Raw genomic sequence first — 13,159 nt, forward strand, 5'->3', positions numbered from 1 at the left:
CTGGACTCGCATTCGGGAGGACGACGGTTCAATCCCGCGTCCGGCCATCCTGATTTAGGTTTTCCGTGATTTCCCTAAATCACTCCAGGCAAATGCCGGGATGGTTCCTCTGAAAGGGCACGGCCGACTTCCTTCCCTAATCAGATGAGACCGATGACCACGCTGTCTGGTCTCCTTCCCCAAACCAACCAACCCTCCATTGTGGATCTGGCACCTACTACTGGCCACTTATGCTGCACATGTTTATAGCTTGCCCGGGCATCCAAATTACCGTCTCTTGTTCCCCAACTCAGTCGTCCATCTTCCAGAACGGCGATACCAGTCAGGGTATACAATTGTGGTTCGCGTCCGGTCTCTTCTCTTTGGGCTTGAGTTTTTCTCTCTCCCACCTCTTTTCTGGGCCCATATACGTATACTCCCATGGTGTGTACCCCACCCATGCCTTCAGCTGAATTTGGCACAAGGCCCGAAAGACCCAGTCCCTCCTGAGGCCCTCTGCCAACGCTTTCTTCCCATCCTTGCCACGTTTCCCGGCTGTGCTGTAATCTATACTGATGGTTTGATGATTGCCGGTCGAGTTGGTTATGCTTTTACTCTTGGGGATCATTCTGAACAATGCACATTGCTGGATGGCTGCAGTGTTTTCATTGCAGAGCTGGTGACAATCTCTCGCACCCTAAAATATATCCGCTCCTGCTCAGGTGAGTCCTTAGTTTTCTGTAGTGACTTCCTGAGTGGTTTATGAGCTATCGACCAGTGTTTTCCTCACTCTCATCTGGTGATGGCTATCCAGGAGTCCATCCATACTCTTGCCTGTTGTATGGAACGGGGAAAAGACTCTAATAACTGGTGCAATGGGACATGCACTCTGCCACGCACTTCACAGTGATATGATGAGTAGATGCAGACAGGGGTACTGGCTTTTGGAAATCAATGTGGGTGCTGTAAATCACAGTTCACCAATGTTGAAAACTAACCCTCCTGAAAATCCAGTTTTATTGGATAAAGACAAATATATAATTGTTTATTGGATTCTTTTTCCACACTAATTAATTAATTAATTAATTAATTAATTAATTAATACAAGAAGTAATCCACAATCCATATAGAGTTTTTTTTCCAAATCTCTATGTAATTTCTAATTCTCACTAATAAAGAATGGGTTCCTACAAACAGTGGATCATTTGATGAAAATGTTTACCGCAGTGCAGCTCGTGCAGAGTTTTACCTGTGTGTTGCAATATACTGGCTCATAGCCTTTTGACTGACAAGAGTCATAATCATACCTAAATGGAATATATTAATTTTACTTAAATAAATTGAACTGTTTAACTATATTTCAGTTTTACAATCAATCATTGTTAACATTGTGAGGGGAAAAAAATTATGGCTGGGCAATCGCACTAACACTAAAAAATCCCTCATACTGTACAAGTAAATATTTAGAGAGTATTTTACCTTTTGTGATAGCCTACTCATGTGAAATATTCTAGGAACTTAAAAGGGGCATCAACATGCTCCTACACACAGTTTTATTTGATCTGCAGTTTCTGTTCACAGAATCAGTGGCCTTTTCGAAATCTACAAACATCTTTTGAATTCAGTAACCTGTGGAAAATGATTGACTTCAGATTAAATATTTGTTGAGAATGTGATCTGCCCTTCCTAAAACTACCTTGATATTCACCTAAATTATGCTCCAGTGTTGTTTCTACTCTGGTTAGTATAATCTTGGGGAATATGTTGTAGGCAGCTGGTTGGAAATAAATTCATCTGTAGTTGTTAACATCTTGTTATTTGCCTTCCTTGTGTAATGGATGTATCAAGGCCACGTTCCACTCTCCTGGGAGTTTTTCTGTTTCCCTGGTTTTCTCAAAGACTAATTTTAGCTCATTTTTTTAAATTTTTAGTAGAGACCATTTCAGAAGCTCTGCTTGTAATAGTCTTCTCTATTAGCATTATAAGGTTTTAATAACTTTCCAATTTCTTTGATAGCTGGGATAACTCTTTGAGATTTTCACTAGTATTTGAGTATTCAAACTTAATGATTGGTTAGGACAATTAAGATGTTTGATTTACGTTTGAAATAAATGAAAATAAAATTAAAAAAGTAGATCTACCTAACTCTTCAAATCTTGCTTTATCCTTGAAAGATCTACTGGAGGTGGTTCTATTTGCAGAAAACACTTCCATACTAAATTTCCTTGTATACTCACTTTCTTTTTTACCACCATCTACCATACAGCCTTTTGACTTGCAAGGGTAGTAATTGATAACTACATTGAATATATTAATTTTACAGTTATAAACTGAACTCTTTAAATATATTCAACTTTTATAATCATTTAAGTGGGGAAGAAAATAAAATTAAGAAAAAAAAATTGTAACGGCAGGAATCAAACCTGGGTTAATGAATTGTCAGTCAATGCACAAGACCACTCAACTACAGCACCATTATGACAATGACTTCTGAAAAATTTGTCATACTCTACGCTTGCACAGTAAGTTACACACAGTTTCAAAGAAAAATACTGACCTGGTGCTGTGAGCAATGTAGCACTTGTAGTGCAGGAAGGGGTGATGCTAAGTCAGCACATGTGCAGTAAAAAACAGGCAGCTACATCCCTTCTCTGAGTTGATCATAGTGCGGCTGACCACCATTTTAGCACTCAACACTGGGTTCTAGTTATCAAATGGGGGCGCTACAACACATGGTTTGTCCATTTTATTTGCATACCAGTAAGCTTTTGAAGAGAAATGGCATAATCATAGTTTGATATCTGGCTCTCATTCAAAGGGAAATGGCATAAGATTAGTGTATTACTGACCATGTGCTGTAGCACATTAGCACACAATAAATGGCTGCTACTGGTGTCAAAGTTAAAATTTTTTGGTTCTTGTTTATGTAAATGCATGACAGCGTTATCGTTTAATTTCTGTAGTGTCATGATATTGCACAGGTGAGCTTCTAATCTGTGAAAGGTGGAGAAAGAATGATCTGTTGTACATGTAAATACTGGTATAGTTAAAGTGATCTGTATCAATTTCGTCGCCTCAGGAATCAATTTGCTGACATGCATATTTGAGGAAAAGAAGCACACTAAATCTTCCATACTTCACACACTAAGTCTTCCGTAATTCCAGTGAAATAATTTTTACATTTACACGCATCTAAAATCGTATTTCTGAGCACAGTTAATCATTATGAATCAGAGTGATCCTTTTAAAATTCTGTTACATAACTGCAGTCTTTTGTTTTGGAAAGATGAAATATTTATGTTTCTCTGAAGTGAGTTTAGCAGTTTTCAACAAATGTTTGTATCACATTTTTGTCTTGTTAGTTTTCTGTGAAAAAGGCCCACTAGAGGAACTCATTTCCTTACAGACCAAAACACTTTATCACGCTTCTCGTCATACATCATCCAGTTATATTTATCTTTTCACTGGTTTTGAAAAGAGTGGTTACCACCAATATGATCAGTTTTCTTTGTTTCATTCAATATGGCAGTTGAATCGGAGCCATTTGAAGCAGTCTCTACATATGTCATAGCCAAATCACTTTTCTTCATTGACAAGCGAGTAATGAATCTATCCATTACAAAAGCCCACTACAGCAAAGAAATAAACAAAATAAATTGTATTTGTAAATGATACTATGTTACGCAATTAAAAAAGTGAACTAAAACATACACCACCACAAATGACGGAGAGTAAGTGCTGAGCACTTCTCAGTTGTTTTTGAAGGACTGAGAAGTGCTGGGCCACACTTACATGGGCCAACGCAAGAGTGTGACATCAAAATTAGTGTATTTGACAGTCAATGGCAAACCAGATATGATGATGGGTAGTGGTTTTGTGACTACTTCGGGCAAGCCCTTCTGTACATCATTGCTGAATAAATGACAGGAGCTCACTTAAACTCAAATCTCTGCCACTACTGACATGACACACATCTTTGGAATCTGTACATAACATTATTCGAAGCATATGCTGAGGATTTTAAGTGTTGCTGAGGCAAGGTAATGAAAACTGGCAGCAGTATATGTTGAATGAACAATGGGAAAGGCAATGGGAGAGTGCAGAAAAATGAGGAATGAAGAACCATGAACTGTAAAAGAAGGAAGGGCACAAACAAGAAATAATAAACATATAAAAATATGTAATAAGAAATAATATGTTAATGAAGCATATAAAATCCAATTAGAAGTCTTTCATCACTGTAGTAGCACTTCTAATGCTAGATTATGCCTGGCTTGTAGTTTATTTTTTTAACGAACACATTTTTTTTAAATGTCTTTTGGTCATGTGATTTGCGTATGTACTTTGAAATTGATACATTACTTTGTATTTATTGTTCTTCATTCTGATTTCTGATGAGGACTTGCTCTGAAATGTGTGTGAAACAACTGTGTATGGTTACAAATAAATTTCAATCCAGGCAGAATCTTTTACTAACAGAAATTAGAAAGTATTTACAAATTGTGAAACTATAAATGTATATAAATTTAACCCATTTGCATATGATGTTTGGAAAAAAGGATTGACACATGGGCCCCTCTCTCTCTCGGGCAGGTGTGTGTGTGTGTGTTTGTTGTCCTTAGCGTAAGTTTGTTTAAGTAGTGTGTAAGCCTAGGGACCGATGGCCTCAGCAGTTTAGTCCCATAAGAATTCACACGCATTTGAACATTTTTGATTGACATGTGATTATGATAGTTTCTACTTTATGTTTTTATTTTACACATATACATGATTATTTGTGAAATGTGACCTAATATGGTTGTTATAAGCATCTTCAATAACATAAGATTCACACTTAGTCCAGATGTGTATGATCCATCATGAAGCATTTGGCCATATGATGGGCAACTTTATGCTCAAAATAGGATTCTCCATGTTGCTCTTGACCACAACATATCTTCCATCGTCTAAAGAGAGCAATTTTCTTTTAAGACAGCGTTATTTTCATTCAGAAATGTTCCCCACTCCTGCCTTGAAGCATGTTCAACATGTATGCAGCACCCTATTTACTAAGACTTTAGAGGTAATCTAATCTCACACATTTCTGTGCTGGATGTAATCACCATTATCTTTAAGATACTCTAAAACATGTTAGCATCCTTCATTTTAAATTATTTTAATAATCTTGGGAATGCAAAAAAATTAAAATACCGTTTAGAACCACACACATGTGGCATCCATAAATATGGTTCACTGACTATTGTTGGATAAGGAAGGACTCATAACACCATGTTGTGATTAAAGTTCTTTTACATAGTTCATCACACTGTTCATTGCACCTGGTGGTGAGCGCGCGCGCGCACACACACACACACACACACACACACACACACACACACACACACACACACACACACACACACACGTGGAGACAGAGACAGACAGACAGACAGATAGAGAGCATTGATGAATTCATTTGCATTTGCTGTGTCCACTCACTGAAAAGCAGAACCATGGAGTCATCAATAGGCACACACTAAAGAAGGTAAATTTGCTGGGTGCAAGACCTGTCCAATCCATCCAGCCAGCACCTCCTGTTCCACTCCTGTCACAGGCGTATCCTATCCCATCAGAGGGCATTCCACCTCTGAAAGCAGCCATGTTATATACCAGCTCTGCTTCAAACACTGCACAGTCTTTTATGTTGGTATGACTATGAACCAGCTGTCCACCAGGACAAATGGTCACTGTGAAACTGCTGTGAAGAATGAAGTTGACCACCCAGTGGCACAACATGCAGCTGAACACAACATGCTCAGCTTCAATGGCTGTTTCACAACCCGAGCTATCTGGACTCTTCCCTCCACCTCAGCTTCTCTGAACTACACAGATAGGAGTTATCCTTAAAATGCAGCCTCTGTCCCTGTACTTATCCTGCCCTCAATCTTCGTGACCCAGTGCCTCTGCACCTTCCTCCATCCTGTCACCTTCTATCAAATCATGTTTCTATGTAGCCTTCAGTGTGTGCCACTTCCGACCAGTTGCAACAACTACACCTGCCACCCCTCCCTCCTGCATTCCTAGCCAGCAAACTGGCCTCCTCCTGAGCCACTAGCCACCCACTGTACACTGTCCCTCTCCTTACCTGCTGGCCTCTCTCTCTCTCTCTCTCTCTCTCTCTCTCTCTCTCTCTCTCTCTCTCTTCCCCCCCCCCCCCCCAACCCACCCCACCCCACCCAACCTGACACTAACCCCAGCACAACTAGCCCACCTGCTGCAAAACAAAGTAGCATTGGCACTGCCAGTCTAGCTCTGTGTGTGTGTGTGTGTGTGTGTGTGTGTGTGTGTGTGTGTGTGTGTGTCCATACACTCTAGCTCATCAAAGGATAAGTCCAAAAGCTAGCAAGTTTTCCTTCTTTTGTTTGTGCTTATTGGCGACTCAACACTTCTGCTTTTTAGGTGAGTGGTCTCCTTTAATCCTAAAGTTATTACATTCTATAAGAACTTTCCTACAATATCTATATTCTTTTCTGTACTTTTTGAGTGGTAAAAATTTTCTCCTTTGTTGTTGGTTTTATTTGTGAATTGTCAACACTTCTTAGACATTTAAATGGAGACATGTGGGTTTTGTTTCTTAGGGAGGCCGCACAGCATTTCCTTGTTTCACTAAATCAGCAAGCCTCTGTATCACAGCAACAAAATTATCGTGGTGGTAGTGGAACCATAATGTCTGATAATATATGGAATTCATTAAGGACTGTCCTTACTCTGATGGATGACAAAGAGCTACTGAAATCAGTGGAGCAAAGGTAAACCCACTTTTCATACTTATTTTTCTTTACTTACTTCTGTTCTGTGAAATACTGTAGTGTATACCAGATTTCAATGCAGATACTGGTACATAGTTTAAAATTGATGGCTTCGTTTGAAAAAGCCTCCCCCCCCCCCCCCCCCCCCCCACACACACACACACACACACACACACACACTTGCATAATTTGAGAAAAATTATCATGAAATCTTTTGATGATATGAAATCATCACTGTTGTAGAAGAATGTGCCTTATTTCTTTCCTTTAAAATATTATCAAGCTGTTTAAATAAACATACTAATATTATTAGTGAAAGACAATATTTTGCTAGACTGACATATATGAAGCATACGACAAAAACACCTCTTTTTATCAGTTACAGTGCTGGACAAACAATAATGTGTGTGAAATTGGTTAATAACTTAAAAAAGATTGTGGGTAATTTAAGATTGAGCACTTTCATGGTCTTACTTCTCCATATGTTTTCTGAGACATCATTAATGATTTGGACTTGGCCACCTTCTGCTATCCTTATCCTGGGCTTAAAATAATTAAATTATCTGTTTTTCATTAGTTATTGTCACAATCAACAGAAACTACTTGCTAGATAAAGGATAAAGGTACCTCCGGACTTCTTGATGCAGTATGGTCTGAAGTAGAAAACATCCACGTTGCTCCTGCTTATTTTCTTATGTAACCTACCCATGTTCCATTAGGCCACTTTCTATATCTTTTCTTATCTTCTGTAATCCAACAAATAACCTGATTTATCTCTTGAATTATGCAAAAATGTAAAGACCTATTTGCTTACAAACAAAACTCCTTTTCCACCCTGAAATAATGATACAGTATTTATTATGTATGACATTGGTCTCTCTTTCTATGATAGACATTGTCAGTGTTGTTCTGAAATATTATTTTAGTTTATACATATTAATTATAGTTCTAAAACTGTTCTTCTCCCATTTTTGCTTGAAACTAAATGTTACTTACATTTATTTTAAGATGTGATGATTTTTAGTGTGCTTTCCTGGACGTGGCCACAGGTTAAAGGTCATATTTATACTTTCCGGAGAAAATTTTTGTCATATTCTTATGAAAATAGTTTTTTCTTGTTTTATTTGTTTTTTATTTTGTAGGAAAAAAGAGGTGAGTGGGTACAGGGGAAGGGCTGTCCACAGAATGTTTTAAGTGGATAGAGTAGCTGCCAGTGAGTTGTTGGAGGGGTAGTAGTGTACAGGAGAGTGTGAGATGTATGTTTGCACCACTGTGTTTTATTAATTTTGAGACATAATTTTTTTATTGAATCATCAGTTTTCTATGCTGTGTTCATGTCTTGCTTTTAGAAATGTTTGTGTTTTTATGTGAGAGTTTGTGTTTATATGTCATTTTGTACCAACTTGTGCTGTTCTTTTATCATCACATTTTCCTTGTGCTAAAAGATTTATTTGGTTATCATGTGTGTTTCTATTGTGAACTTGATGTGTTCATCTATTCTGTTGATTTATATTTTCAAATTTTTATTAATTTTAACATGTAATTCCTCAGCTATCATCAGTGTACTACATTGAATGTAGTATGTTATAGTTATTTGTCAGTATGTGCATGAAAATAGTGTGTTCAACGTGATTTATGAAATTATTTGTGAAGGCACCTGAAAGTGGGCAAGTAGTTGATGACAAATCTTCTTGCCAATAAAATTTATTATGAAGTTGAAATCACTTTTTTCTTTTATTTGTTGTAGTAACTTGAGTGTTTCATTCATAACGTCATCAGAAAACTGGCTATTTGCTTTCAGATTCTGTTTTAAAATGCCCATTGTCTCTGCTGACATGTTGCACTCCATATTTTCTATATCGAAGGAGAAAAGGTTGCTGTGTCTACATTTTTGTAAAAACTTTCATATGTTACATTAAATATATGATGATCTTTACAGTTCAGCCTTTAGCTATTTTGTGCTTTGCAGACAGTAATTGCAGTGTGTTTCCTGCAAGCCTGTAAACAGAAAGAGAGGAGGGGGGAGTGAGATATGGGGGATATGACTGTTGCCACAGATGAGCTCGTGGTGAGGGGGGGGGGGGGGGCATCGTTGGCACTCTGGCTTGCAGACTGGCTAGGTTCACACAATTTTATCTTCAATAAAATTATTTCACATCTCTGGCCACCTCTACACATTGTCACACTTTGATAAGATTTCTGGCAGATGTCACTAACTCCAGATGGTCTATACCAGGCATCAGTGGCATGTGGTGACCCACTGACATGGTTTAAATACTGACTTAAACTCATGGGCCACCATGTCATGTGATGCAACAGCAGCACACCTAGTGGATAAAGTCAAAACTATAGTGTCTTTGAAATTTATGTTTATGGGCACAGTGATACGAATGACACCCCTTACTTGACATGCCATGCCAACAAATTATGCCCCAAAACACACGGTTTTGAGAGTGGATTCAGTTTATGTCCACCCCATCTTCAGATGTCTTTATTTTATTTACTTCAGATGTCTTTATTTATTTATTTATGTGCCACCTACAGTGTACATTTACTTACAACATTTTACAGTAGTTATCTTAAAATGTCCATTGCAAAATTCAGCAACGCCTTTAGTAAAGAACCAATGTTGGTATCATGTAAATAAATATAAACAGCTGAAGAAGGGTTGCCAAACACTTTGAAATGTCATCATGGAAAAAAAAGCGCACATAAAAGCAACTGCTTGTAGTGTTCTAATATGTCCATACAGGGTGTCTCCGACCCGGGACAACCGGGAGATCGGGAATAACCCGGGAATTTTTTCATCTGGGAGGAAACCAGGAAAAACCCGTGAATTTTTTAGAAATCCAGGAATTTTTCGTTTTTTAAGTTTTCAGTTAATTTTTTGTAATTTTGACTGGTAAGAACCGATACTCTGACTGAAGGATATTACTTTACCCGCAGTATTATTCTGCAGCATTAAAACATGAATGAGAGAAAAAAATGAAAATGAAACTTAAATTGCAAAGGAAATGCGCCTTATAAAATAACAAAATGCTCGTACAAGCGTCTGCCAACAGCAGAATGTGTCAAAAGCTTTTTAGTACCTTCTCCCACCTCTGGCTGCAGAAATGTGGCTGTTGGCTGTGTAAGTAGCAGTAGCAGCAACCAGCCACATGGTACCTGGAAAAATTTTACTGGCGCGCCCAAGCTGCCAGATTCATGCATGTGCAGCAGGCCCGGATCTAGTGGGGAGTGAGGGCAAACCAGGCTATCTGAACTGGGTGGTAATTTCGGGGGGAGGGGGCAATTTCATATTCTTGAGGAAAACAACCTTGTTTCACAAAGCACCTAGCATCCAGCGCACGGCGGTCTATCGATTATTCATATGATTTTGAAACGTGCCCCTGCTGGTATTTGAACACATTCCAAGTTGATTTCTGAATGAATTAGTTGATTTTTGAATGCATGCATATTGTACGTGATGTCTCAACCAACTGCAGACAAAATGGGACGGGGCTATACGAGCTGAGCGGAATAAAATCGAACCGGAGAATGCCAACTGTTGCTTGTTTATGTGGTTGATTAGGTTTGCGAATGTTCAGCATTGTTATAATTACTAGCGAAATCCATAGATTCAGACTACCAGAGTGGAAATAAACGACTAACAGGAATAACAGGTAAGAAAGATTACGTATTATCTTCTCAGTGTATCCAAGAAAGTGAAATTCTGACAGAAAATTTTTGGCCAGATTGCTACACTAGACAGGGCCAGTTGCAGTCCCCGGCTAGCAGCCGCTTAAGTTCCATTCTGGAAGTAGTGCAGGAAACACGCTGTACGATCTCATAATAATGCCTAACCGGAGAATAATTGCTGGATAACTAAACCGGTGATTGTGGCAGGGTTAGTAAAGTTAACCAGAGAATGAGTTTTGATAGTGGTAGGAATAGTTGCAGAATTAGTGATGACAAGACTGTTTGTTAGAACGAGGAAGGAGAAGAAACGGGGACATCACACAAATTATGGAAGAATATGACGATTCCAAATTTATACAAAAATTTTGTTCTACTACTCTTCGGTCTCATGCATGAGAAACTGGAGCGCATGAATGAAATGTGAAACTATTTCCTAACGTAAAGCTTTTTGCTTGTAGTAGGCCAAATAGGTATTTCGTATTTGTACTTTGTGAATTTATTGTCGTATTATAAAAATGATCATTATTGCCAAAACAGTGTCGCTTATTTGGTGTGTGTTACAATTGCTGCAATATTAGAAAGGCCTATTTTGTTTTATCCGGCACACAGTGAGAAAATAGACGTAATCAGATTGAGAAACCACACCAGCCTTGGGTACTAATTGTATTAAATGCTTTTTCAGTATTAGACAAAGACATTTACATTTTTCATGTAGCAAAACGTTTGACGAACTTTGATAGTTCTTTCGCAAAAAGGAAAGAACGCCATGTAAAGCTGTAGCAAGAGTAGAGAGACAAATCGCTAGACCTAAGGATTGAAGAAATGTGTACTGTCTTGCCTGTCTCTTGTCTTTACTGGTTTTAGGTATCCTATATTTAATTTTATGTTACACAGAAGTGCAAGTTATTATCTAATAGGTAATAAAGAGTCCAAATTTTCTGAAGAGTTCTTGTTCTCCTGGTTACAAACAATCCTATCCAGTATTAATTGCGAGGGGTTGTGCAGAATGTCAAACTGGCTGACCGGGAGCAGGATAGGCACTACAGGACATTTCAATTTCCACCGTCCTGAAATAGTTTGATGGCATCCATTACAAAATATATACGTTTGAGTTCCACAGAGCGAAATACAGTGACGTGCGCTATAAGAACGTTGTTTGAAGAGGCGTGGCACTGTACTGCACTGCACACTTAAGACCAAATAATGTGTCTTATATTTCCTCGAAGATATATGTTGTATGTATCAGAGTCTTCAGAAAGTTGTGCGCTACAAAATGAACTTATTTTTGATGCGCAGAGCAGTCTGAGTTATGGGGGGGGGGGGGGGGTGTAGTAGTCTCCAGGTGACCCGTGTTTACATTTAGTGATTTTTCTGATTGCTCTTCGTTTACTGCTCTCACGTCAAATGAAAACAAGACGGATTTCTGTTGCTGGGAGGTATCAAGTGAATTAAAATATTTTCACATAATTACGGAAGGCTAAAATATGGTACTAGTTTCAGATTTTATTTTATTTCCCCCTTTCTGACAATCAAGCATTAATCACCTTGCAGAACCATAAAGTTATTTTTGTTGGTTTGCTAAAGAAATTTGGCATTTATTAGGATTTCCTGCTGAGGCACTGAAGGCATTGAATTTATTTGAAACGAAGTGTTTAATTCCACACTGTTGGCTAGTTTCAACTGTTCGCTGCATTTCAAGTGCACGTCTTCATCTTCTAGCACTTATTGCATTATGCCAAAACAAAGAACCAAACATGAGATAATGCAGTACTGGTACTCGAAGAAAATTTACGTCCTGAAAACTGCACTGTAAAGCTTCATATCAGGTGGCCTACGTCATTGGGAATCTGGATATACGAATGTGCACTTTAAGGCGAACTATGCATTTCAGTATGGTTCACGAAATTCCGGCGCTCTTGGAGTATCCTCTCATGGCTTGTTTCTTTTATGACAAGAAGTAAGATCTTTTAATGTTTTACACGTACGAACGTAAGGGCTTTCTACATCACTGTAGCTGCGCAAGCGCGGTGACGCCTCTTATCTGGTGCTGTCTGGCAACTGCTGAAATGAATCTATTTCTAACAGGTTGCGGGAAAATATTGCGAATTGTTGTTCGAAAAGCGTTATTTTCAAAGTAAATTTGCTTTTACGCAAGATGAATTATGTGCGAGAACGTACGATGAATTTCCTAAATCATAGAGCGTTTGCTCTCTTTCAAGAATCAACTCTTTGATGACGAGCCATTTAGAAGAATTTCTAGCCCACAAGATCAGAGATTTATGTCGGTATTAAAAATTTTACTGGTGTATTTGTGTGATGTATCTTAAAGTGTAACATGCGCTAAACAAATCAACATTACATGTGAAAGCTTAGCTTCTCTTGTAGCTTATTAATCTTAGAGACAAATATTATATGCAAAAACTTTTCTTGTAGCAACACTATGTATATTAATTTAAACCATTAAATTTTCCTGTTGTTGGAATTCAAATTTATACTTTTATAATACGAAAATATGCAGCGTACATGTTGCTGCACATCAAAGATCTTTTCAAAACGTGTTTTTTCGCCCTGAGTTTCGTTTTCTTAAGTGCCGGGAAATTCTACGCTGCTGTATAAAACCATAACCATTCAAAGGATACGTTTTACAGTTCCGAGGGAAAGTATACTGTCACTTAACACGGAAAAAGTGTATTTTCACCTGGGAGAAAATGTAT

At 38.2% G+C, this 13,159-nt stretch overlaps 1 protein-coding gene across 1 annotated transcript in view; it reads left to right on the forward strand.

Moving 5' to 3' along the window:
- The window catches only part of LOC124555282 (peroxisomal targeting signal 1 receptor), a 238,538-nt gene that overhangs the window by 179,800 nt on the left and 45,579 nt on the right, over nucleotides 1-13,159 (forward strand). The window contains exon 14 of the mRNA XM_047129157.1: nucleotides 6,597-6,767. Coding sequence (XP_046985113.1) covers nucleotides 6,597-6,767 — 171 coding nt within the window. The remainder of the gene's footprint in view (nucleotides 1-6,596; nucleotides 6,768-13,159) is intronic.

Source organism: Schistocerca americana, chromosome X, assembly GCF_021461395.2.
Source record: "Schistocerca americana isolate TAMUIC-IGC-003095 chromosome X, iqSchAmer2.1, whole genome shotgun sequence".
Classification (NCBI taxonomy): Eukaryota; Metazoa; Arthropoda; class Insecta; order Orthoptera; family Acrididae; genus Schistocerca; species Schistocerca americana.